The sequence below is a fragment of the Elephantulus edwardii genome, unplaced genomic scaffold (genome assembly GCF_000299155.1).
Source record: "Elephantulus edwardii isolate Elephantulus edwardi_28Jun2011 unplaced genomic scaffold, EleEdw1.0 scaffold00099, whole genome shotgun sequence".
Classification (NCBI taxonomy): Eukaryota; Metazoa; Chordata; class Mammalia; order Macroscelidea; family Macroscelididae; genus Elephantulus; species Elephantulus edwardii.
Genome location: NW_006399849.1, coordinates 12790331 through 12814572, shown reverse-complemented (window position 1 = coordinate 12814572; position 24242 = coordinate 12790331). Strand labels below are relative to the sequence as shown.

At 43.8% G+C, this 24242-nt stretch overlaps 1 protein-coding gene across 1 annotated transcript in view; it reads left to right on the top strand.

The window, feature by feature from the left end:
* IL31RA (interleukin 31 receptor A) overlaps nucleotides 1-6141 on the top strand; it is a 94337-nt gene extending 88196 nt beyond the window's left edge. The window contains exons 12-14 of the mRNA XM_006891543.1: nucleotides 1530-1623; nucleotides 2984-3065; nucleotides 5674-6141. Of these exons, the coding sequence (XP_006891605.1) occupies nucleotides 1530-1623; nucleotides 2984-3065; nucleotides 5674-6141 (644 nt within the window). The remainder of the gene's footprint in view (nucleotides 1-1529; nucleotides 1624-2983; nucleotides 3066-5673) is intronic.
* The last annotated feature ends 18101 nt before the right edge of the window (nucleotides 6142-24242 follow it).

Below are 24242 nucleotides of genomic sequence, written 5' to 3'. Positions count from 1 at the left end.
CTGTTCCTGAGATGGTTCTGAAATTCAGGTGGGATAGACTCAAAGTCATATTTTGGTTGCCTTGGATTTGGTTTAATTTTCCTCTTGTAAATAGACTTCACAAATCCTATTTGCATTTTCCTTCCCATCTATGTGTCAAAGTCAATGTCTAGGAAAACCATTTCGAACAATAAACCCTTGACACTACACTTATTGTCTGAATCCTTCTACTCAAATATATAAACTATATATGAGCAGGATTTTGTCTTTCTTGCTCATGGCTATTAGTTCTTGTGAAAGGAGCAAGGACAATATGAAGACAGCCGAGTCTGACCTCTACTGACTCCACAGGGGGTACCGCTCCAATCATCTGCATCCATAACATAAAACCAATTCCCAAGAGGTCAGACTTGTACCTCAAACTCCTGCACCTACTTCTAGTTCCAACACCAATCTTATTGCTCACAGAACCATACTCAAAGTGATGGGGTTTATTAGGAAGATGAACGGCTATATATGAGGTTGGCAGCAGGATACAATCACTCAGGCCAGACAACCCTTCAAGGATGGTTGCAGGCCCTTTGACCCTCAGCCTTACAGCTTAGATCAGTGTCACAACGTTATCATGGTTCTGCCAGTTATGATGGGGATTTTTCCCCCCATGTCCCTTCCTTCAGGACTGCAGCAAGACCTCTACCTCAGTTTGATCTTTGTCCTCTGCTGAGGCTTCTTCTGCTGCTGCTCTTTTACACCCCAGTTCAAGTGGTGCAGGAATCTCTGGCCCCAAAGGGTTGGCACTGTTGCTTCTTCCTTGTTGCTACTGAGGTTCCCAACTTCTGCTGCTGAATTCACTCAGTTTAATGGTGAAACTTGCCAATCTCCTTGTGAAGAGAATAACACACCTAATTGTATGTCCCTAACTATCTATGCGGCAGATTCAAAGCAAACAATGGATAGGAAACCCATTTTGAACAACAAACTCTTCACACCATAGTTTCATTATGAAAATGTTGTTGTATGATATTGCATCCATTCTAACCCTAGGGATGCTATATGATAAAGTAGAACTGTATGGAGCTGCTTATCCGGTGTTTTCTCTCATGCAGCTGTCTGGGGAATATGAACCACTGACCCGCTGTTTAGCAGCAGAGTGATTAACTGTTGCACCAGCAGGCTGCTTTAGCGAGAAAGCTGTGGATGTTGTTAGATACTGTCAGGTTGGCTCCATCTTATAACCTTGTATTATTCCTCAATGCAAAATAATGTTCCCCAAATCTTTAAGGAAGCCTCATCTTTCTCCCTCAGAGCTGGTGGCTTCTAGCCTCCCGTCTTCCAGTTAGTAGCTGAGCTCTTAACCACTGCACCACCAGAGGCTGGCTCCTCACCTACTGGTATAAAGGGTCATTTGTGGCCAACACATATTTTCCAAGTACTCAATTCAATCTATAACAAATGTGTTGCTGAAACTATTGGAAGACAGAGTTAAGTTTTTTGTTTTGTCCAGAAAATAAGGACCAAAATTGCTGCTGATTATTCTCCTTTTTCCTAAGGTATTATTGAGGTTTTCCTCATATCTTGCCTGGTTGGAGGAGGCCTTCTCATTTTCATCATCCTAATGGTGATATACGGTCTGAAAAAACCCAAGTGAGTATTGTCTTCGAAATCAGAGGTGGTAAGAGTGAAAATCATCATGGCTGGGAGAGGACATCAATTATTAAGGTAGCATTCATTCATCTACTCCTTTGCTACCTGCACTGAGTTAGTTCTGACTCAGAGACCCTCCATCAGGTTTCCAAGGCTGTGTCTTGACAAGAAGGTATTTGCCATCTCTCTCTCATAGAGTAACTGGTGGGTTCCACTGCTGGCTTTTCATTTAGCAGCCAAAGAGTTGTACCCTACACTTTAGGGATCCTTATTCATCTGCTAGTAAACACTTACTGAGATTATTATATGCTACACACTGGTGGTGCTTAGAATTCTGACCAAAAAAAGAGAGCCCACCTCCCACAGCCAGAAATGTCAAACCTAGGCTGTTTTGAGGCCAGGATAGTATCAGCTGCCCCACAGGACTTACCTAATGTGTTTGCTGTCTGAGATAAGAGAGAGAAGGTCCTTTTTCTCTGTTTCCAACAGGTTCTTGGCAACAGCAGGAAGTCTGAGGGCCACTACCCTCTCTCTTTGGCAGAGCAACGAGCTGTGCTAAGAAATACTGACTAGTTGTATGTCTAGTAGTCCTGTTTCTGGCTCATGACGCCATCTTGTGGGGCCAGCTGCATGGCCATTGTTCTGCCTGCGCTGACCACTGTGGAGAAGGAAGCTTGTCTTCAAAGTTCTGCTTTCTTCCTTTCCATGAACCTAATGTCAACGACCATCTGGGTAGAGCTCTCTCTCCAGCATTGGATTCTTTGGGGCTTTTCTGCTGAGCAGCTGCTCCTAGTTAATGACCACGCTAATACCAGCGTTAGTCTTAATTAACATTACCCCAGGTCCCATCTGTAAGCTATCACCAGACCAGCAGAATGCATTCCTGTGCATCACTCACTTAATCAGTCACTCGCTGCCTTTAGCATGTGTCAGAATCCCACCCCACCCAATGGACTCTAATTCCCTAGTTCTCTGGTGGAAAACAAGAACGTCCTTTCCTAACAAGCTCCCAGGTGATAGGGATACATTGAGAACCACGGCATTGAAATCTAGTAGTTTATGAGGCTTAGCATCTTAATCTTCCCAGGAACAAAATACCAAAGGCAGGACTGATGGTGCGATTTTGGACAGATGAGGGTAGGAAAAGCTTTTCTATTTCTTTCACTTCCTTTGCAGCCTTCCAATGTCACCACCTGAAAGCTGCACCTCACTCTCAGAGCAGCCCCAGGGTTTCCCCTTATTTAATGATAGGACCTCACAACGCTTTTTGGCAAAGCCTCATCTTTGGGCTCACTCATAGCAAGTGTGTAAAAAAGCTTCCGGGACTGATTTTTCATTTTCAAATCTTATCTCTTATTAGCAAATTGAAACACCATTGTTGGCCTGTTATCCCCAACCCTGCTGAAAGCAGTATAGCTATGTGGCGTGGTGATGGTTCCAAGGTAAGCCATTCTTGTGAAAGAAATTGTTTGGGTGAGCTGGTTACAGGAGATGGACAAGCCTTGTGGAAGTCAGGTTGAGGAGTCCCAGGGAATAACTGGCAGGCCAAGTGGAGTCAGTCTTCCAACAACTAGTTTAACCGCATGCTTTGGACAAGAGGAAGAGAGCCCCCCCAAACTCACGAAGACCTGTGTGAGGGAGGCTCGGTCACAGATACGCACCCTCAGACGAGACAATTTAATTACACAGAGAAAGCTCTACCACAGGCTTTAAAACTAAAAGCTAAGCCCGCCACACTAGCTGTCGTCTCGTCAACTCCAACACATGGGGACTGCGTGCTGCTTGCTCCGAGCAAAACTATGCTTATGATGCTTTCAATGGTTGTGTCCTTGTGGAAGATCTCCAGCTCTTTCTTCCAAAGTGCCTCTCGATGGATCAAAACTATCAGCCTTAGGATGAACATAGGGTTTGAGGCCATTTGTAAAGCAGCCAAGAGTAACTCCATCTCTGGGCCTTCTAGAGAGTCTGAGGGGACACTGATGTGCACACCTGGTTACAAGTTGGAGCAGAACACCTTTGTTTCTCAGATTGAGGAAGGAATTGTTACTGTGTTTAACTGACAGTGATGTTTTCCAGTAAATCACACTTAAATCAAAGTTTTCCTTGTTCATAATTTTTTAAATTGCAAACTCTTCTAATTAGAGATTAGACTCCTTGCTGCTTGTTGTTGTTGTGTACCATAGAGTCAGAACTGACCCATAGCTGACCCTTTGGCAGGTTGTCAGAGGCAGATAATCACACAGGAGGAAATTGCCCATCCACCTCCCATTGAGCAGCTGGTGGCCTTGAACCATGTGCCTTTGGTATTACAGCACAACTTACCAGGAAGTCACCAGAGCTCCCTAGACTCCTTGCTTATATAGTGTTTAATAAGCCAAATCAAATATGCTTTAAAATCCTAATCATTAAAAGACTATTCCCAGCTTTCCTTTATAAAGGAATTTTTAACATTAGCCCCTTTTCATCTCACAATTTTTAAATTCGGAAATCTTTGTCACAGTGGACATTATTTGCATTTTCGCCTCTCCTTTACCCAGTTCATGTGTTTCTATTTATTTTCTTTGTAAAAGTTATTGTTGCTGTTGTTATGTACCCTTGAGTCAGACCTGATTTGTAGCTGACCCTGCAGCAGGTTTTCAGCAGCAGCAAAAGTATGGGCCATCTTTCTCCCACGGAGCAGCTGGTGAACTCAAACGTCATGTCTTTATCTTGGCAGCTCAACTCCTTACCACTAAGCTACCAGAGCCCCCGAAGGTTATTAAGGGAGTGGATGACTAAAATGCACTTTTAAAGAATATGTAGGTGTGGTCTTTATAGCAAGCATGTGTTAATCACCAACTATGCCCCAGGTGCTGAACCAAGCTCTGTAGACAAAGACATGACATGGCATTGATTTTCTAGAAAATGATGAGAAATCATAGATCTGGCTTACTCTATCTCTGCTACTGAGTCAGAACTGACTCATTGATGACACTCAAGCAAGCTTTGTGAGGCCACAAAAGGCACATGAGGATATTGTGCCTCTTTAGAAACACTGGTGGATTCATCCACCACAGAGGGGCCACCGGACAGTTAGCAGCTCAACGCCATACGGACTAGGCCACCAACACTCCCTACGTGTGGTTTTCCATCTCTGCGGATTCTCATTTTGATGCTCTCAATTTAACCGGGATTTTTATGAACCTATGGATTGTGTGGAAAATGGTTTTAAAAATGTTTGGTATTTCTCATGACAGGAGTCCAGAATGAAGGCTGCATAGTGGCGTGGACTTGGGGGAAGGGATTGTATAACAATGAAATGATTTTTCTTTCACTTTTCAATGAGAAGAACGAACTGGAGGGGAGGGGTGGGCAGGGAGAAAAGTGCAACAATGAGTGAATGGAAACCCTAAGTCTCTGTAAACTTTCATTAAAATTAATAAAATTAAAAAAAGAGAGAAGGGAAAAATGCAGACAGGAAGATAGAGAAAGAAGATTCAGTCATGAAATTTGGAAGGATTTCCCCCCCTTTTTTGCATTAGAAGAGATAAAAAGTGAGAAGATAAAAAGGATGAAATAAACAGGCCGATTTACTTGACTAAAAAATGTTTGCTTATTTCTTTGTGTGTGTGTGTTTTAATTAATTTTAATGAAAGTTTACAGAGACTTAGGGTTTCCAGTCATTAATTGTTGCACTTTTTTCCTTGCCCACCTCCCCCCCAATTAACTTTTCTCCTTGATGAGTAAAAGAAAAACTTTCATTGCGATGCAATCCCTCCCCCCCGCCCCAAGCCCACTGCACTGTGCAACCTTCATTCTGGACTTCTGGCATGACAATAATCATATATCCTTTTTAAACAGTTCTTGCCCTCATCTGTTGCAATGCAGTTATAAAAATAGGCCACACTTGTCAAGCTTCTATGGAAAGGCATACGAGTGTCTATGACTTCTAGTATCTGAAGGGCTGTAGTGGGGCTATTCAGCAGAGAGGGGTATTTAGTGTCCAAAGTCTAATAACTTTATATGTAACCTCTAAATGACTACTCAACATGTTCTTTTATCTTTTTCCAGAATAAGCTAGCCTTGAAGGAGGCCCAGCTTGATAGTGTCACGAACACAGATGTAGACAAGATTCTAAAACTGCAGTATGAACTCAGTGATGAGTTGATGGTGAACTCAGAGCGCCTTCTGGTGGATGTTTGCATAGAAGAATCTCTGAAGCATCAGAAGAACATTGAAGGGGAAAAGAATGAGTATGTGACCTCGCCCTACATGTTGTCTTCTTCTCCGAGAAAGAGCTTGCTGGAGGTGCCGACGTCAGCTGAGATCCCACCCAGAAAAGCTGAGAGTCTGAGTGAGGGAACTCCACCAGCGACCTGCTCTGACACCAAAGAGCAACTTCTCGCCTCTGGCCAAAGTCTGACCCCAGCTCATCTCTGTGAGGAGACAGCACCCAATCCGTATTTGAAAAATTCAGTGACAACGAGAGAATTTCTTACTTCTGGGAAACTTGCAGACCAAACTGAGAGAGAAGACTAGAAGCTTGGATGACTTGAGTCTCCGTTCACATCAGGGCAATGACTCTTGATGATACTTTGCCAGCAGCCCTTTTCCAGTCCCCCACCTCCCCAATTCTGCCTGTAAAGGGCCTGTTCCAGACCTGCCAGCTGAGCTAGGGTGCACAGATCTGTCCCTTTGTGCTGGAGAGAACATCTGTAGAGGAAACCAGTTCCTTTTTTATTCAGAAAGAAGCTATCTTTGAGGCCTCCTAGAGGTCAGTGTGGAAGGAAGGTCAGGCCCAGGCTTGGTGGGCTTGGCTGGCCTTCCCTAGGAACTGGGTGCTGGTCACAGCCTTTCCTGGAGCAAGTCCTCAGGGTTCAAGGGGAACAAGAAAATGTAACTTTTCCCACTGTTACTAGATAGTTAGGGAGCTCCAGTGGCCTGGTGGTAAAAACCTGTGATGCAATCCCAAAGGCAGGCGGTTCAAATCCACCAGTACTTCAGGGGAGAGGTATGGGCAATCTTCTTTCTGTGTGATTTGCTGCCTCTGAAAACCCACTGGGAGAGTCAGCTATGGGTCAGTTCTGACTCGACGTCATACAACAATGGCTAGTTGTTTAGTGGGCTCTTGGCTAGCCGGTGGGAGGAACAGTCTCTCCCTTGACCTCTCCTGGCCTCTGGCCTTCCCTTCAGATGCAGCTCTGGAGTGTCACTCTCAGTGCACAGGCTGGGAAGGGGGCAGGGCCTTCCAGATGGTGCCCTGAGGTGTCTCATGCATGATGTTGCTAATTGCCATCAACTAGAATCTGGCTCATGGTAAACCTATCATAGGTTTCCAAATCATGTAGGCCACCATTTGGAGATGTCTCTGAGTGGCTTCGAACTTCCAAACTTTCAGCTAGTAATTGACTTGAAGAAAGGACTCCTTCATTAGTGTAAGCCTTCATTAAATCTCAGTAACTGCAGTAACCTCTCTCCACCCTCACAGGTCTCCTCACCCCTAGTTTACAATAAAGATAACAACTGAGGAATCAAGGAATGAGGGTGGCCCAACTCTGCCCCTCCACCCAGGCCATTCCCCCAGCCGTGGAAACAGTGTCAGGGCCCCTTATTGCCCTCGTGTCTTGCGCTGATCAAGCCTGGGAGCAGAAAGGCAGCAAATATAGCAGAGCCTTTTGTTAGGGGACTCTGGCCTCTCCCCTTAGTCAGAGCCCAGGAGTTTTTGTGTACTTACTGCATAAACCCTCTGCAGCCCTCTTCCCAGCAGCAGCCCAGCAGGGCCTGGGAACCATGGCTAGCAACTTCCTGCTGCCCCAGGATGACTCCTCATCCTCCACACAGCTTAGCACAGAGTGTGGGGTGATTTGTTGGGCCTTTAGCTCAAGTGCTGCTAACAGGTTTCATCTGAGTAGACCTGGGGAACTGTGTGCCTGGAAGCAGTTTGCCTGCTGAGCATGAGCTTGCCAGAGGACTTGCTGGTGTGTAACAGCATCCCTGCATGGCCACTGGGAGTCCGCGAGATCAGGGCAAGGAAGGAAATGAGTGACGAGCATTTGTCAGCCAGGAATCCCAAATGACTCACAAGAGTTTCTCCCTCACCTACTTCTCCAATAATTTCAGGTTTCTTCTGTTGGGGAATTTGCAAATGTCACACTCCTGGATCTTGTAAAAGTCTCATCTTGTCTCTTGCCCCTATTCTCTCTTGTACCCTTTTTTCCTCCACCACTCCTTTCTCACCTTCCAGGTTCTTGCCCTTTTAATGTCTCTCTTTTTCTTGTTTCTTTCATTTTATCCTTCCCTTGTACCTCTCTTCCTTACCTTCTCTATTCCCTGTCTTTGAGGGGTGAGATAATGGTTGGTTTTGATCAACATAAGCCCTATGTTGAATTCCTTGAAGTAAGGTTTTCCTGCCTGAATGTGCTGTTTCCTGGGATTCACTCCCAGAGCAGATTTGCAGCTCACAGGCCTGAAGGCTCAGAAGCTGCTGGTGACCTTCTGCTGAGTCCGTGGTGCCTTGAGCTCTGCTGTGCTTCCTCTGTGTTTACTGGCAGAGACTGTGTAAGGACAGAAACAGGTCATACAAACTGATAACATTCCCAGTAAAAGAAGCATCTTCTGGAATGCTGGTAACAAAGCAAATAGCTTGCTTGGTGGTCTATTGTTTATCGGCTTTTCTTTGATAATGAAAAGCAGCTGCTGTCAAGCCGTGGTCAAATTATGGTATTTCCACTTCACAGCAGAACTGTGCAGGGGCTGATTTTTTAGTAGGTAACCAGACCTTTCTATCTGAGGTCCCTCTGGATGGATCAAATTGCCAATCTTTTTGTAGGTAGCTGAGTGTGTTAAGCATTTGTACCATCCAGGGATGCCTTTTTTACAATAAGACAAAGAAATTTTGATAGAATGATAGAGAAGTCAATCTGTTGCTGTTGCTTTATACTGGGTTTGTTATAAGGCAGCAGTGTGGAAACATTGTGCTGCCATTCAGGAATTGGTAAGTGATGAGGACGGGGGACAGAGGAGAGCTTGTCCAGCAGGAAACCCCCAGCCGCTTCTTTCTGTGTGAGCGGACACCCTGTGATCTGTGTGGTCCGCCCCTGATTCCCTCTTGCCACAAGCCTCCAGCTGTTGCTGAGTCTGCTGTTGCAGGCATGTTCTTCAGAGCCACTCAAAAAGTAGAGCTGTTAGGTCACAGTTCAATGCTTATTGTCACATGTTGCTCTGTTGCACCCTAAAAAGCCTCAGCTGGCTTGCCATATCACCAGAAATGTCTGAAGGGTCCTCTGTCGACCCCACTGATGATCAGCCATCTACTGCACCTACCTTGACTTGCTCAGCTTGTGTGATGTATTTACTAACACGTCCTCACGCTTATGGTGCTTTGATTATTGTGAAGCTGAACTATTCCCATATATTTCACTCTCTAATTCTCCTTGTGTTTCGGTCTTATTCAAGGATTGTGAGTCTGTATTCTCCTTTTGTGCAGGCAAGGATGCTGATTTAACAAGCAACCCAGATAGTAGAAATGAAAACGCACTCCAAAATCTTCTCCATGGAACCCTGGACCCGTGTCCTTGGGAAAACCAGGCTGTAGCCTCTCACATCCTTGCAGGAGCCTTTCAGCCAAGCTGCCCTGAATCTTTTCCACTGTTTTTAGGGGAACAGGTTCCAGCATAAGAATGGCTGTCCACCACGATTATTTTTTTTTTGTTATTATGTCCACCACTCCTAAGCACTTTGCCTGTAATATGTCAACGCTGAGTTTAACATTTCTATCCTTTTTAGTACGTTCTCAATAATAAGGTTTAGAGTCCTTTTACTTTGTCATCTCACTCACTCTGCTATTTTTTTTTATGTTTCTGTGTTATTATGCCTTCACTATTCAGATAATTGTACCTTTTTAGAACATCAAACCCCAACCAGTGTGCATTAATCTGGCGTCTCCTGTGTGCTCAGTTTCTCTCCTGTCTGTCCTCCAATGTCTGCTTCTTTGTTTCTTTCCTGTATGTGACTGGGGTTCTGCTTTCCCCATCCTCTCTACTGACCACCCCTTTGAGTTTTGGATCCTTCACGCTGGTGCTTGCCCTCTTCTGGTGAAGGCAGTAAAGACACTTGTTTCTGAGTTGAACATGAAGGAGAGAAACCAGGAGATCTTACAGAATCTTCCATCTCCAAGCTCCTGGCCCCCTTGTTAGAGTAAGAGACATTTAGCAGGACTTTAAGGACCCCCCCAGGTGGTGCCTGGGTCAAGCACTCAGCAGTTGGAGCCCACCCTCAACCAGGGGAGTGGCACAATGACTGCAGCAATGGGCTCAAGTATGTCAGAGATTGTGAAGATGACACAGGCTAGCACAGGGTTCAGATCTGCTGTTCCTGGGATCTCTATGAGTCATAGTTGATGGCACTTAACAAGAAGTCATGCTCTGGGAGGGAGATATGGAACTGATTATCTGTAAAAGACAGAGCTCAGGTGATGTAGTCAGTAGGGAGTCGAACTGCTAACATGTAGGCAGCCCCTCACCTCTCTGGTGTTTCGAAGCTACCGACTTGTTCCTTAGGCTGGGTGGATTTACAACCTCCGTGTGAAAACCCACCAGAGGCTCAGCTATGAGTCAGCACCAACTCCATGGCAATTAATTTTGCAATGAGAGGTGTTCATGCTTTTTTTTTTTCTTTTTTCTGCCAAAGATTACAGTCCTGGAAACCCTGGGGGCAGTTCTACTCTGTACTAGCACTGTTGGTGTTGTGTGCTGTTGAGTTGGAACCAATTGGTAACTGATCCTCCAATGGGTTTTCAGAGGCAGTAAGTCACATGGGAAGAGATTGTCCATCTTTCTCCAGCAAACAGCTGTTGGATTCGAACCACGTATCTTTGGGATTGCAGCTCAGCTTCTTATCAATAAGGCCACCAGAGCTCTCTGAGCAATAGAATTGACCTGAATTGAGTTGGACTCAAATCCATGGCAACAGATTTTTGGTGTTTCCTGCCCCCCGTCTTTTTAAAAGCAGGGTTTGGGAACAATCAGGGATCTCCAGTGATCTAGTGAGTAAAGAGCTGCACTCACAACTCCAAGACAGGTGGTTTGAATCCACCCAGTGAATTTGCATTTGGGAATTTTATGGGGGTATTTTTTCATTAGAATGCTCAATGAATTTTGTATCTGGGTAATTGTTTAAAATATTTCATTTTTGTAGTGTGTTTTTTATAAAAAAGTTTTTACTTTGATATATTTTGTCAAGTGTTTTTACATACCTGTTAATTACTGATAAGCTGAGGGTGGCATAGATGGCTAACCCATTTAGCTGCTAGGTTGGAGGTTCAAGTCCACAGAAAGGAGCCTCAGAGGAAAGGCTTAATGATCTACTTCCAAAACCTCAACCAATGAAAACCTGTGGAACAAGACTCCACCCTCCCACATGTAGGGTGTCAGGACTGCACCTGGTAACAAGTTACTGATAAGGCTTGTTTGAGTCAAAGTGTGTGGTGGTTTTGGTGTTCTATCTTATTTGAGAGAGTTCAGAAGGATAAAGTGTGTCCCCCAACAAGAGGGGTTGACACAGCAACTGTACCAGGGGACTCAAGTGTGCCAGAGGTGGTGGTGAGGATGACTCAGGATAGGACAGGGCTCAGATCTGTTGTTCTTTGGGTCACTATAAATAAGTCACAGGGCTCCTAACAATAACTGACTGTACTGTTTCCTTCGAACTCTGGGCTCTGTGGTGATGGTCAGCTTAGGGGCATACACAACTTTTGTTTGTCTTTTGTTTGTCCATGTTTGTCTAAGTCAAGGTCACCCTTCCCTTCAGAACTGAGCTCCTCCTGGCCATTTCCCCTTGCCCTCCTTTGTGGGGAGGGGTGGAAGAGGGTGTGAGAATTACCTTCAAGAGAGGGCGAAACTTGCAGTCAGCATGTGCTCTTTGTCAGGGCAATCTAGATGTATGCACTGTCGATGTCATTTGAGGAGTGGAATTCTCTGTGTCACCCAAGCTCTGTAGGCATGTGGGAATTAGATTTTGGGAAAGTGTCTTGAGACCTGGAATTTGAGCTACACCCCAAAATGTGAGAGCCCGGATGGATGGCAGAGTGTTCTGAATGACTGCTTCCAACCCAGAAGACTGAGCCTGTATCCCGAAGACACCTGTCTGTCTCTGTGAGTGGACAAGTTAACTTTCCCATACATTGGTCATATATTCACACACTCTGTAATGTGTGAGTCTGAGTTCTGTCCTTTTCAGCAGACTGTGATCATATGGTTATTGCAATGGGAACAGCCTTTAAAATGCTTCCTACCAAATACGTGTATATATGGACTTTTCAGATAATCAAGCTATAACGCCATTTTACGATAACTCAGTGGTCCTATTTTAGAGTTTCAGCTGTCGAAACTCAGTGTTGCCATGATGTATGATTTTCCTGTGTACATTCATAACAATAACAAATAAAATTTTAAAAAAGGATTAAAATGTAAATATCCCACTTTGTTAGTGATCAGAGGTCTGGTGGCCATCAGACATTCAGAGGAGATACAGGTGACAGGAGACAGGCCACCCACCCTTCAGATGGACAGAATCACTCTGCCCAGTATCAGCTGCACTTCACCCCTCCTGCTCTTGTCTTTTGTTTCTTTCCTCATGGTAGCATTTCCAAGCTCCAGGCCATAAGCCCCCAGCCTTCATCATCTCTTACCTGGGTCTTTAAGTTGCCTCCTCATTGGCGTCTTTCAGCCCTACTTCATTCCCTAAATTTATGCACTCCTTACTTCCATAGTGATGGAAGGTCTATGAACAGACCTGACACCTCCCGTTTTCCACTGCCTAACTTCTGTGTCTCCTAGAAAAAGTGCACATTTCTTAGTTTGACAATAGGGGTGAGGTTTTTAAAAAAAAATATTGTTCATTGTTAGGTGCCCTGGAGCCTACTGCAATGGGAGCCACAGGGAGCCCTGGTGGCCTAGTGGTAAGAAGTTGCACTGCAACCCCAAAAGCACATGGTTTGGATCCACCAGGGTAACATCCCTAGGAACATCTTATTTGAACCTTGCCCTATCATGTGCCATACTCACCATCAATGATACATTCAAACCCATTGTCAAGGTCACTGTATCAAGCCATCTCATTGAGAATCTTCTGCTTCACTGACCCCTCACCTTTCCAAGTGCAGTGTTTTCCCCCAAGAACTTGCCATCTTAACGGCTTGACCAAATATATGAGACAAAATGTCATCATCCTTGAGTCCAAGGAGCACATTGGCTTCATGCTATTATCTCATGTATATACTTTCAAAAATTCCAAGGAGTTAGTAGGTGTTAATTTTCTATTGCTGCTATATTAGATAACCACAAACTTAACACCTATAATAGCACAAATTCATAAATAATGTTCTACAGGTTAGAAGTCCAGCTTTTGGTCTCACTCAGGTGAAATCAGCACCCTTGGTACCAGCAGTAAGGAGACAAGGAGATGTATTGCTTTGGGCAAGTCCGCTGTCAGGATTCTGGCCAAAAACAGAAGAGTGGTGATGTCAGTTTGAAGGCTAACAGGCACCTGATTCAGGCCATGGTCTGTTCAAATTACTTGCTATGCGTCTGAGAGCCGAGTGATGAATAAAGATGATAGAAGAAGAATTTATGCCTTGAGTTGTAATATTGGAGAAGAGTGCTGAATATCCCATGGACTGCCAAAAGAACAAACAGGTATGTCTTGGAAAAGGTGCAGCTGGAGTGCTCCTTGGAGGCAAGGATGTCAAAGCTTTGTCTTCTCATGTTTTGGACATGGTGATAGGATGACCTATTCCTTGGAAAAGGATAGCATGCTTGGAAGGGTGGAGGGTCAGCAAAAGAGAAGATCTTCGTAGAGGTGGATTGGCCCTGTGACTGCAGCTCAAGTGTATCAGAGATGATGAGGATAACACTGGTTAGGACAGGATTCAGGGCTGTTCTTCATAGGGTTGTTGTACTCGACAACACCAAACAACAGCCCAAATCAACATGCCCAAAGTATGTGAGACAAAGCTGCATCATCTTTGCCTCCAAAGGGCACTCTGGCTATATCTTCTCCAGAGCTCCCTCAATACATATTGATAGTGAGTAGATATGCTTCAAAGGACAGCATCAACCCCACATATCAGGAAGGTTCTCCCAAAAAGTATGTACTATAGGCTATTGCTATTTAATTCCCCAAGGGTCATAAGAAAGTACAGGGGAGGAACAGCCATTAAGATCAGACCTTGGAGTTGCTTCTGGAAGGTAGCAGCACATAGATAATGTTCCAAAATCTCCATGGGAGATTTATCCATCTTTCTCTGAGGAACAGCAGGTGGATGGAGCTGCATGAGGTGACCATGCACCTTTCTTACCCACTAATTCACCAGAGTAATCTTGTGTTACTCTTTGTTTCTGTGTAGGTCTATCTCTAAATGAGAAGTTGAACGTGGGTTGTTACTGAGAACTTGAGAAACATCTGAGTTAAGAGAGTCCTATACTTTTCTATTTCCTATCTGAGTGCCTTGAATGTCCAAAAGAACTAAAACTATGTCTTGCAGAAAGTGCAATCAGGGTGCTGAGAGATAAGGATGGTGAAACTTTGTCTCACATACTTTGGGAATATTGTTTGGAGGGGCCAGGTTTTGGAAAAGGACATCATGAAATATAGGAAGATCTTCAAAGGGATGGGTTGACACAGTGATTGTACCAAGGACTTGGGTGTGTGAGAGATGATATGGATGATACAAAATAGGTCAAGGTTCATGTCTGTTCTTCATAGGGTCACCATGAGTCATAGTTGACTTGACAGCAGCAACAACAAAAATCAGAGTGCCTTATTCATTGTCCAATTTTCAAATGCATAAGAAGTCATTTAAAAGACTATCAGATATATCGGAGCCTTTAAAATGACATTATTGCTTCTGAGCACCTTGGAGAGGTCCTTGATGGATTTTTCTCAACGCAACACCTCTTTTGATTTCTTGACTGCTGGTACCTTGGGTGTTATACCCCAGACATAACTCCTTTTCTTGTTTTTCCGTAACCTTCACCCTACCTGGCCATCTTTGCTTCAGAAATGTCCGAGTATCTTTATGTCCTTCTCCCCCACCCTCCACCCCGATCTAAGTCTTCTGCCCAGGTCAGAGTAAACTAAAACTCCTTCATAGTTTCCCAGTTTCCCATCCCAAGCTTTACCCTCTCTTGTTCATTTCTCACCCAGGGACTAGAACTTTCTTCTGAAAGTCCTTCCACTTATCCAGTGTGAGAACCTGGACTAGCTTCTGATCTCAGGGACCAGGGCCTTCGGGGTCCAGAACCAGCTGCCCACCTCACAGGGGTAGGGGTTGGGGAGACATATGGGTTAGGCTAAATCAAAGGACACATCAGGGTTTGTAGTTGAAGAAGACATACTTAGCGCCCCACAAATGCTCTGAGTTATCTCCTGAGCATTTGGCTTATATCCCTCACCCTGCCACCATGGTCTAGTCTGTCCCACTTTTTTAATTTCTTATTATTCCCTTTGTGCTAGGGGATACTTGGGGAAGTTCTCTTGAAAGACCCCAAACTAGGGCTTTTCCCAGATCGGGCACGACCCCGAGCAATTCACACCAGAACCACTCGCTGCAATCACACAAGGCTTTATTGGCAGAGCTCCGGGACGACTTGTATCTCACACAGGAGACAGGGAAGTCGACCCCGAGCCGAAAAAGCAAGGGATTTTTATAGAGGGTGTAGGGGTTCTTTGGCGTGGAGTTTGCTCATTGGCTCTTTGGAAAAGCAGAACAGTTCTAGGTCAGCCACCTGCTGCTGATGCTAGTTAAGATATGGTTTTTGCCAGTAATTGCTTGTTCAGCTTGTGGTCAGCTAGTTCCTGGAACATAAACGTTTACACAAGATCAAAGGTATAGGTTCTTACAATACTTGGGTGTGGGGACATTGTTTAAAAAATTTTCCTTTCACTATGACCTCATCAGATCATGACTTCGTCACGGGATCAGTTGCTATCAGCGCCTTCTCACAAGAATAAGTTACATTGAAGGAAGAGACAAGCTGACACTTGCGGCATTTTCTGCAAAAATCTCCATGGTTGGCTGGTTTTCCCATGTTTTTTTTGAGTAGAGAAAAAAAACTGCTCCATATTGCCTCAGACTCTGTGCAGAAGGCTCAAGTTGGACGTCTACATTCAAATGACCTTAACTGTGGCTGCAGATAAGCGATTAGATTAGATGTCACCTTTGGACTTACGTTTCTTTGTTACAGTGTCTACTCACCTCCCTCAGTGCTGATCTGTGGATTGCAAATGAATCCCCATGTGCCCTCTTAGGGACTAGAGGAGATAAGATAATTTGTTGGATGGGAGTGGGATTGAGTGGGGTGGTGATCCTTGATTGTTTAAGTTACACCTTTGGCAAATAGTGAAAGCAGGGCATGCAAAATCTAGATGTTGCCAGAAACCCCAAAATGAGTTATTATGGCTAGTTGTGACTTTCAAATAAAGTTGTAGATTTTAATCTTTAATTTGACCAGAGAAGTGAGGCAGGATTAACTAGAAAGTGGTTCACAGACACTGGTTCCCATGTTTGTACTAATCCAAGTGCATCTCCACAGAAAGTTCTTCCCTTCCAGAAAGGCATTGCCTATGAACTATTTTTTTGTCTGGAGCAAAGTAGTTTACTCTAAAATAATCTCCCCAGAGAAGAGGGATCCCCCTAATAGTTAAGCCATTACCAAATTTTGTTTGTCAGACTTTCAGAATTACTTTGGAAATTAAGTTCTTCTTGGGAAAGACTTATTTTCCAAAATGACTTCATTTGACACTAGTGTGGGAAGGGTATGGAGGGCTCCCCGGGGAATCTGCAAAAAGAATGCCAAAGGCAAAGTTAAAAAAAGAAATAAAGAAGAGAAAAGAAAAACAATAAAATAAGATCATTTTGGGGGGGTGATATGATATTACACAAGTAAGTCTTGGAGAAAAAAATATCATTTTCGATGACAGCTTTGCCACGATTCTGCTATAGAGTGTCTGAAACAGATGGGAGTGACCTGGACATGCTCTGGGAATCTGTGCTGATGATTCAAAGGTTATCTGGTGACAATGAGGGAAAACTTCATGTCCCACTGCTTCGTCTGAGCATGACTTTTACCTTGGTCTGGGGGTACACAGGTGGAGATAGACACCAGATGCTTGTTCTTAGGTGCTCTTGAGTACAACAATCCTATGAACAATAAATGTGAGCCCTGTCCTATCCTTTGCCAACCTCACAATTTCTGACGCACTTGAACCCATTGCTGCACTCACTGTCAGTCCACCTGGTTGAGTTTTCCTTTCCTTCCCAGTCCTTCGATATTTCCAAGCATGATGTCCCTCTCCAAGGAATAACCTCTCCTAGCAACATGCCCAAAGTATGAGAGGCAAAGTTTCATCATCTTTGCTTCATCTTAAAAGTTTGAATCATTGAATACTAATGAGCCAAGACTAGATGAGTTATGGGATGACAATCATGCAATAAGCAAAAGGTCACTAATAAGACAGAGGAAAAAACAATAAGTCATAAGAGACTCTGAAAGTGGGCCCAGAGAGTTGAGAAACCAAAACAAATGTGGAAATGCTGAAATAAGAGAGCTGAACAGATGATTTCAAAAGGCAATGAGAGAAAGCAAAGCATCACGGAATGTACAGAGACTAGAATTGGAGGATAAAAAGGCAAGGAGTTGTTGAGCATTTCTGAAATGGAAAAACAAATTCAAGCCTAGAGTTGCAATAGGGATGCTTGAGGAAAAATTTTGAATGATTCAGAAAACACAAAAGAATGTGGAAAAAGTTCTTAGGTGACACTGAAATAATCCAGCAAGTACCACACACTCAAAAGCCAGTGGTGATGAAGAAAGATGTTCAAGGTGCACTAAAGGCATTGGCAAAACATAAGGCACCAGGAATTGATGGGATGCCAATTGACATGTTTTAACTAACAGATGCAGTCCCAGATGTGCTCACCAGTCTATGCCAGATGCTTTGAAAGGAAGGCAGATTTCTAACTGTCCATGGTACTTGGATGTGCTAGAGATGCTGGTCCTAGGAATGTCTTCACTGCCCATAGGGAGGATTAGCAAGATCTCCACGAGGATGTGAACAGGGTGACCACAATAAAATAACAATGCAGGTGCAGCCATTAACCAGCAAGGAAAAGAAGTTTATTAACATAAAGGGCACCCTGTTAGGGTCCCAAGAGGTTTCCAGGTGTGGTTTGTTGGTGCACATATGACATGTAGTGCTGGCAGACTGACAGGTAAAGGCAGAAAAGTGAGGAAACTCTCTCAAAGAGAGAACCCCTCCTCTTCCTCACAATATGAGGGGTAAAGGCCCCTCTCACATGCTCTACCTCTTTTATAGGTTTGAAATCTCCCAAGAACTTCCTGGTCTCTCTGCAAGTCTCCTGAGACAGACTGCTTTAGTGAGATTCCATTGGTTCCTGCTCGATGGGTTGATTAATGATCATCACTGATTGGTCCCACTAGCTGGTGTCATGGGTCCATTTCCTGCTTTGTTAACAACCCTTGCTTTGTCCTGCCTGCCATGCTTCCCTTATATTGATCAGGTAATGTTAGATCGTCACCCTTAATGTTCTCTCTGCACGGCCCATTTCTGTCTGACCTTTGCACGGTCTGACCTTAACAGTACCATGCTTTGTTTTATACTCAGTAAAAAAATAAAAAACAAAAACAAACACCAAACACAAACCAAAGACTTATTTTAAGAATAAAATTATTTCACTAATAAATATTTAAATAATTAAATAGAATATTAAATATCTTCTTTTTACCTGATCTTTTCTTGTTTTAGGGAACTATGGTGGCATAGTCTGTGTAGAGAGCTGCACAGCTAATTTTAAGTTGGCTCATTCAAATCCACCAGCCTTTCCCTGGGAAAAGATGAGAAATCTTCTGGGCAGTTTACAGCCTCTGAAAATGCTTGGAGGGTCAGCTATGAACAGGTTCCGATTAGACAGCCGTGAGCTCGAGTTTTTAGAGTTTTCTATTTGCAAGACTTAATACACATCTATTGTATCACCCACTCTTCTTCCATAGAGCATTACAGACTCCAAGCATAAATTTTGGTGGTTCAAATCCATGAAGGGCTACTGTGGAAGAAAAGGCCTGGTAATCTGCTTCTGTTCTGATTATGTTGTTGTTGTTGTTGTGTACCGTAGAGTTGGAACCAACCCTTCACTGACCCTCCAGCAGGTTTTCAGAAGCAGTTACTTGAACTGGAGGAGACTGCCACAAAGCAGCTGGTGGCCTTGAACACTGTGCCTTCAGGATCACAGTGCAGGTTCTTGCCATCAGAGTTCCCTGTTTTGATTATAGCCAAGATAAAACCCTATGCAGCAGTTTCACTCTGTAACATGTGAGGTTGGAATTGACTCATGGTAACTAACAAGTACATGCTAGGTTCAAAGACTAAAAGCTGTGTTTGAGATGGTTTTTAAATTCAGGTAGGATAGACTCAGGTCAAATTTGGGTTCCTGGTTTGTTAGACTCTCGAACATGAGTGAGCGAAGACCAGATGAGTGGTGGGAGGACATCAAGAATGTCTCCTTTTTTTTTTTTTAGGGGGGGAGTGTATAACAATGAAAGAATTTTTTTTTTCTTTTCAAAGAGAAAAATGAACTAGGGGAGGGGTGGGAAGGGAGGAACAATGAATGAATGGGGGGAAATTAAATGGAAAGAATATGCTGTAAAAATATATATATGTTCCCATCAACAATCGAATGGATAGAGAAGGTGTGGTATATTCACACAATGGAATACTATGCTGCATTGAAAAATAAGAAACTCATGCAATATTATTCAAAGTGGTTGACCCTGGAGGACATTATTCTGAGTGAGGTATCTCAGTCACAAAGGGACAAATAGTGCATAGTGCCACTGTTGTCAAACAGGACTGACATCGGGGTTGTGGGGAGACTGAGAAAGATGGCATAAATAATGTATACTGCATTGAAACAGATGAGGGAGAAAACGGTTTAAAAGGGATATGTTATTAGTTATTATTGTCATGACAGGAGTCCAGAACGAAGGCTTCATAGTGGAGTGGACCTGGGGGGAGGGATTGTAAATTATTGAAAGAATTTTTCTTTTACTTTTCAAAGAGAAGAGTGTACTGGGAGCAGGGGAGCAGGGTGAAAAGTGTAACAATGAATGAATGGAAATTTAAAAATATATATATATATATAATACATACACACATATATCTATATATAGATATATTGATATACACATGTTGCATTAAAAAAGAATTAATAAAAAAGGAAAAAATCAGAAAAAAAACATATATGAATATCACCCATGAAGAATGCAAAAGGTCATTACAGAGGAAGAGACCAAGATGGATATCAGTAGAAACTGAGAATTTCATTAGAGTGTTGAGAAGCCAAAGCAAAAGGAAGAAAGTAAAAAGTTAAGGAGCTGAAAACATTTCAAAGGGCAGCTTTGGAAGACTAAACCAAGTATTATAATGAGTTGTGCAAAGAGGTAGAGTCAGAAAATAAAAAGGGATGAACTTGCTTGGCTTTCCTTAAGCTGGAGAAACAAAAGGGCAAATTCAAGCCTCGACTTGTAACACTTAAGGATGCTATGGACAGTATATTGAATGACCTAAGAAGCATCAAAAGAAAATGAATGGGAAAAAAAAGATGAAAAGAGTATATACTTTCACTGTACCAACAAGAATTGGCTGACACAAAAGAATTTCATGAAACAACATATGACCAAGAGGCAATGGTGATGAAGGAGGAAGTTTAAGATGCTTTGAAGGAAATGATAAAGAACAAGACCCCAGGAATTGATGGGATACCAACTGACATATTTCAAAAAATATATGCTGCTCTGCATGTGCTTACCAGGTTGTACCAAGAAATCTAGAGGACAACCACCTGGCCAACTGACTGGAGGAGATCCATATTTCTTCCCATTCCAAAAAACAGTATTCTGACAGACTATGGAAATTATCACACAACATCACTAATATCCAATACAAACAAAATCCTACTGAAGATTGTAAAAAACAACAGAACAGTACATTGATAGAGAACTACCAGAAATACAAGCTGAGTTTAGAAGAGGCCGTGGCATTAAGGACAGTATTGCCAATGTCAAATGGATCTTGGCTGAAAGCAGAGAGCACCAGAGGAATGTCTATGTGTGTTTCATTGACTATGCAAGGCATTTGTGAGGATCACAACAAATTGTGGCTAATTCTGAGAAGAATGGGAATCCCAGAACACTTGATTGTGCTCATGGGAGACTTATACTTGGACCAGGAGACAGTTATTATAACAGAGCAGGGAAACACTGCATGGCTCAAAATCAGGAAAGGAGTGCATAATGGATGCAACCTGTTTCCATAACTTTTCAATCTATATGTGTCTTGTGGACTGTCAGTGTGGCACAGCTAGATGGTGACTTTATGGGTGATGCAGGCTGGTGATCTAGAGACTGGTGGGCAGCTGGAAGCTATCTCCAAAGCCAGTGAGCTTTTCCAAAGGAAAAAGATGCCTGATGCCAAGGTCTCCTAAGCTTATATAAGCCTCTAATAGGGTGGGATTTGTATCCCATCCTAATCCTCTCTTCTTAATACAATATTTACTTTAGCATAAAACAAAAAGTTCATATTTTGGCTAGAAAAGACAATTTTGAATGATAAATCTTAGACATACAGAATTTGTAATAGATCATTGGGAAAGCTGGACTTTATGAGGTGGAATGTTTTATCAGGACTGGAAGAAGACTCATCAACAGCCTGCATGATGCAGATTATACAACCTTGCTTGCTGAAACTGAGAAGGATCTGAAGTGTTAGCTGCAGAAGGTCAAGGACTACAGTCTTCAATATGAATTGAAGCTCAGCATAAAAACAACAAACAACAACCAAAAAAACCCACCCAAGGATTCTCACCACTGGGACAATTGGCACCATCATGATGATGGAGAAGAGATTGAGATTGTTAATAGTTTCAGCTTGCTTTGCTCCACAATCAACACTCTTGGCACCAGCAGTCAGGAAATCAAAAGATTAATTTTAGGAATTATTAGGAAAATATGCAGTCAGTGGCCTGTCTAGAGTACTAAAGAGCAACAATGTCAGTCTAGAGACTAAGGTGTGCCTAATCCAGGCCATGGTCTTTGTAATTTCTCGCTATGCATCAGAGAGCTGAACAATGACTAAAGATAACAAGAAGAATCAATGCTTTTGAGTTGTGGAGCTGGAGAAGATTATTGAACGTACTGTGAACCACCAAGAGAACAAACCAGTCTTTCCCAGAGAGGGTGAAACAAGGTTGTTTCTTGAAGGCAAGGATTTTGAAGTGCCGTCTCACATATTTCTGGCATCCTTGTAGAAGGATATCATGCTAGGAAGGTTGGAGAGACAGAGCAGGAGAAGAAGATGCCCAGATGAGAGAGATTGTCACAGTAACTGGGATAATGGAGGTAGGTGTGTCAGAGACAGCAAGACTGGCTCAAGTTAGGGCAGGGCTCAGAGCTATTGAGCAGAGTCACTATGAGTCATATGTGTCTCATGGTGCACAAAACCAATACCATGCTAGGTGCCAGGGAACTCCAAGATAAAGAAAGCAAAGCTCTGCCTGCAGGGGTCGCCTTCAGGACAGGCCACCCTTTGGTAAGAGTGGTGGAAGAGAGAATCATGCACGCTCTAACCAAGAGTGAGCTGGTGAAATCAATTCTTCATGAGCAGTTAAGAATTTTCCACTTAAACACGAGAATGGAGAATTTCACTTTCCCACTTCCTCCCTAGGTTTCCATTGCCATCCATCCTTCTTTCCTATCTCTTCCTGTCTTCTTTGTTTTATGGAAGATCATATTGGGCAAGAAAATCATGTCCAAAGGCTGTAGGTGAGAGAAAGGGGCAGAAGATACTCTATTTCAAGAATGAAGAAAAGTTTCTTGCTGGGCAAGGGGTTTTGTGAGACTGGAGAAAGTCAAAGGGTCATGGAATTTAGAAAGTTCTGTGGAGAAAAATGGTCCAAGCAGCCGGCCTGTGAATCCTCATCACCGCTGCTCATGCTGCCCCCTACTGGGACTGTGAGGAGTCGTCAGGAGCAGCCCCAGGTAGAAGGACTGTAGTGAAAGTGTGCAAACTTGCTTGTGGTGCCTGGGAAGTCTTTGACACAACCACCTGGCATAGCAATTTGAGTGGTTCCAACACTCAGGAAGGGACCTTACCCACAGATCCTTTTCCACTACATGCAGTGGGCCAGATTTCGTTATCAGAGACTCTTTGGTCAAGATAAAGAAACTGCCCACCACGCGTCTCTAGTTTGTTGTACTGCGGTGGCTTGAGTGTGGTGGTGATGCTGTAAGCATCTCAGTTCACCTCACCCAGGTGAATTGACACAGTGACTGCCACAGTGGGCTCTGGTGTGTCCGGAAGTGTGAGGATGCCACAGCATCGGACTGAGTTCAGACCTGCTGTTGTCTGATGTAGAGTCAGAAAATGATCCTCTCAGGTTGTCAGGCAGTCAACATATGACCAGGGAAGAGTTGTCTCCTCAAAATAGAGCCGATGTTGGTGATGAGGACAGCCCTATATTGGCTACAGCTTACATTGGCTGTTGTGGCATGACTCAAACTGAGAAGAAATAGCTACAAATATCCACTGATAATCGCCGAGTGCAATGAACAGAGAATAAATCTAGGAAAATGGCAAGTAGTAAAAAGTGAAATGGAATGCAGTGAAGTTGACATCCTAAGTGCCTGCCCACACGCACTCATTGCCATGGACTAGGAACTGACGCAGGGCTCACCCCTCAGTGGTTTCTGAAGGTTGTAAGTTGCATGGAAGGAGATTGTCCATCTTTCTGTAGAGGAGCCACTAATGGATTTGAACTGTCAGAGGCACCATGTTTGGATTAGCAGGGCAGCTCCCTAGGGACTACACCACCAGCAGTTGTTAGTGAGCTAAAATGCATTCGTAATGTCCATTTTTAGTCCAACAGGCATATGATTACTATACTAGGAATGACAAAGAACAATGGTGTTGCATTCATTGTAAAAAATGACATTTCAAGATTTATCTTGAAGTACAGTGTTTTCAATGATAGAAAAAAAAATGCATATGTTTACAAGGAAGACCTCCTAACAAGAGTACATTGTTTTTGTCTCTCCTCTTAAGACAACTTAAAACTTAAGACATTTGCTCTCCAAGATCTTGTATATTAGTGGGAAAAGCAAACAGCTAAAATTGCTAAGCAGCGCAGCCTAGTGGGATGGAGAAGCAGGACAGCCTGGTGGGACGGGGAAGCAGGGCAGCCTGGTGGGATGGGGAAGCAGCGCAGCCTGGTGGATGGGGAAGCAGGGCAGCCTGGTGGGATGGGGAAGCAGGGCAGCCTGGTGGGACGGGGAAGCAGCGCAGCCTGGTGGGACGGGGAAGCAGGGCAGCCTGGTGGGACGGGGAAGCAGGGCAGCCTGGTGGGATGGGGAAGCAGCGCAGCCTGGTGGATGGGGAAGCAGGGCAGCCTGGTGGGACGGGGAAGCAGCGCAGCCTGGTGGGACGGGGAAGCAGGGCAGCCTGGTGGGATGGGGAAGCAGGGCAGCCTGGTGGGATGGGGAAGCAGCGAAGCCTGGTGGATGGGGAAGCAG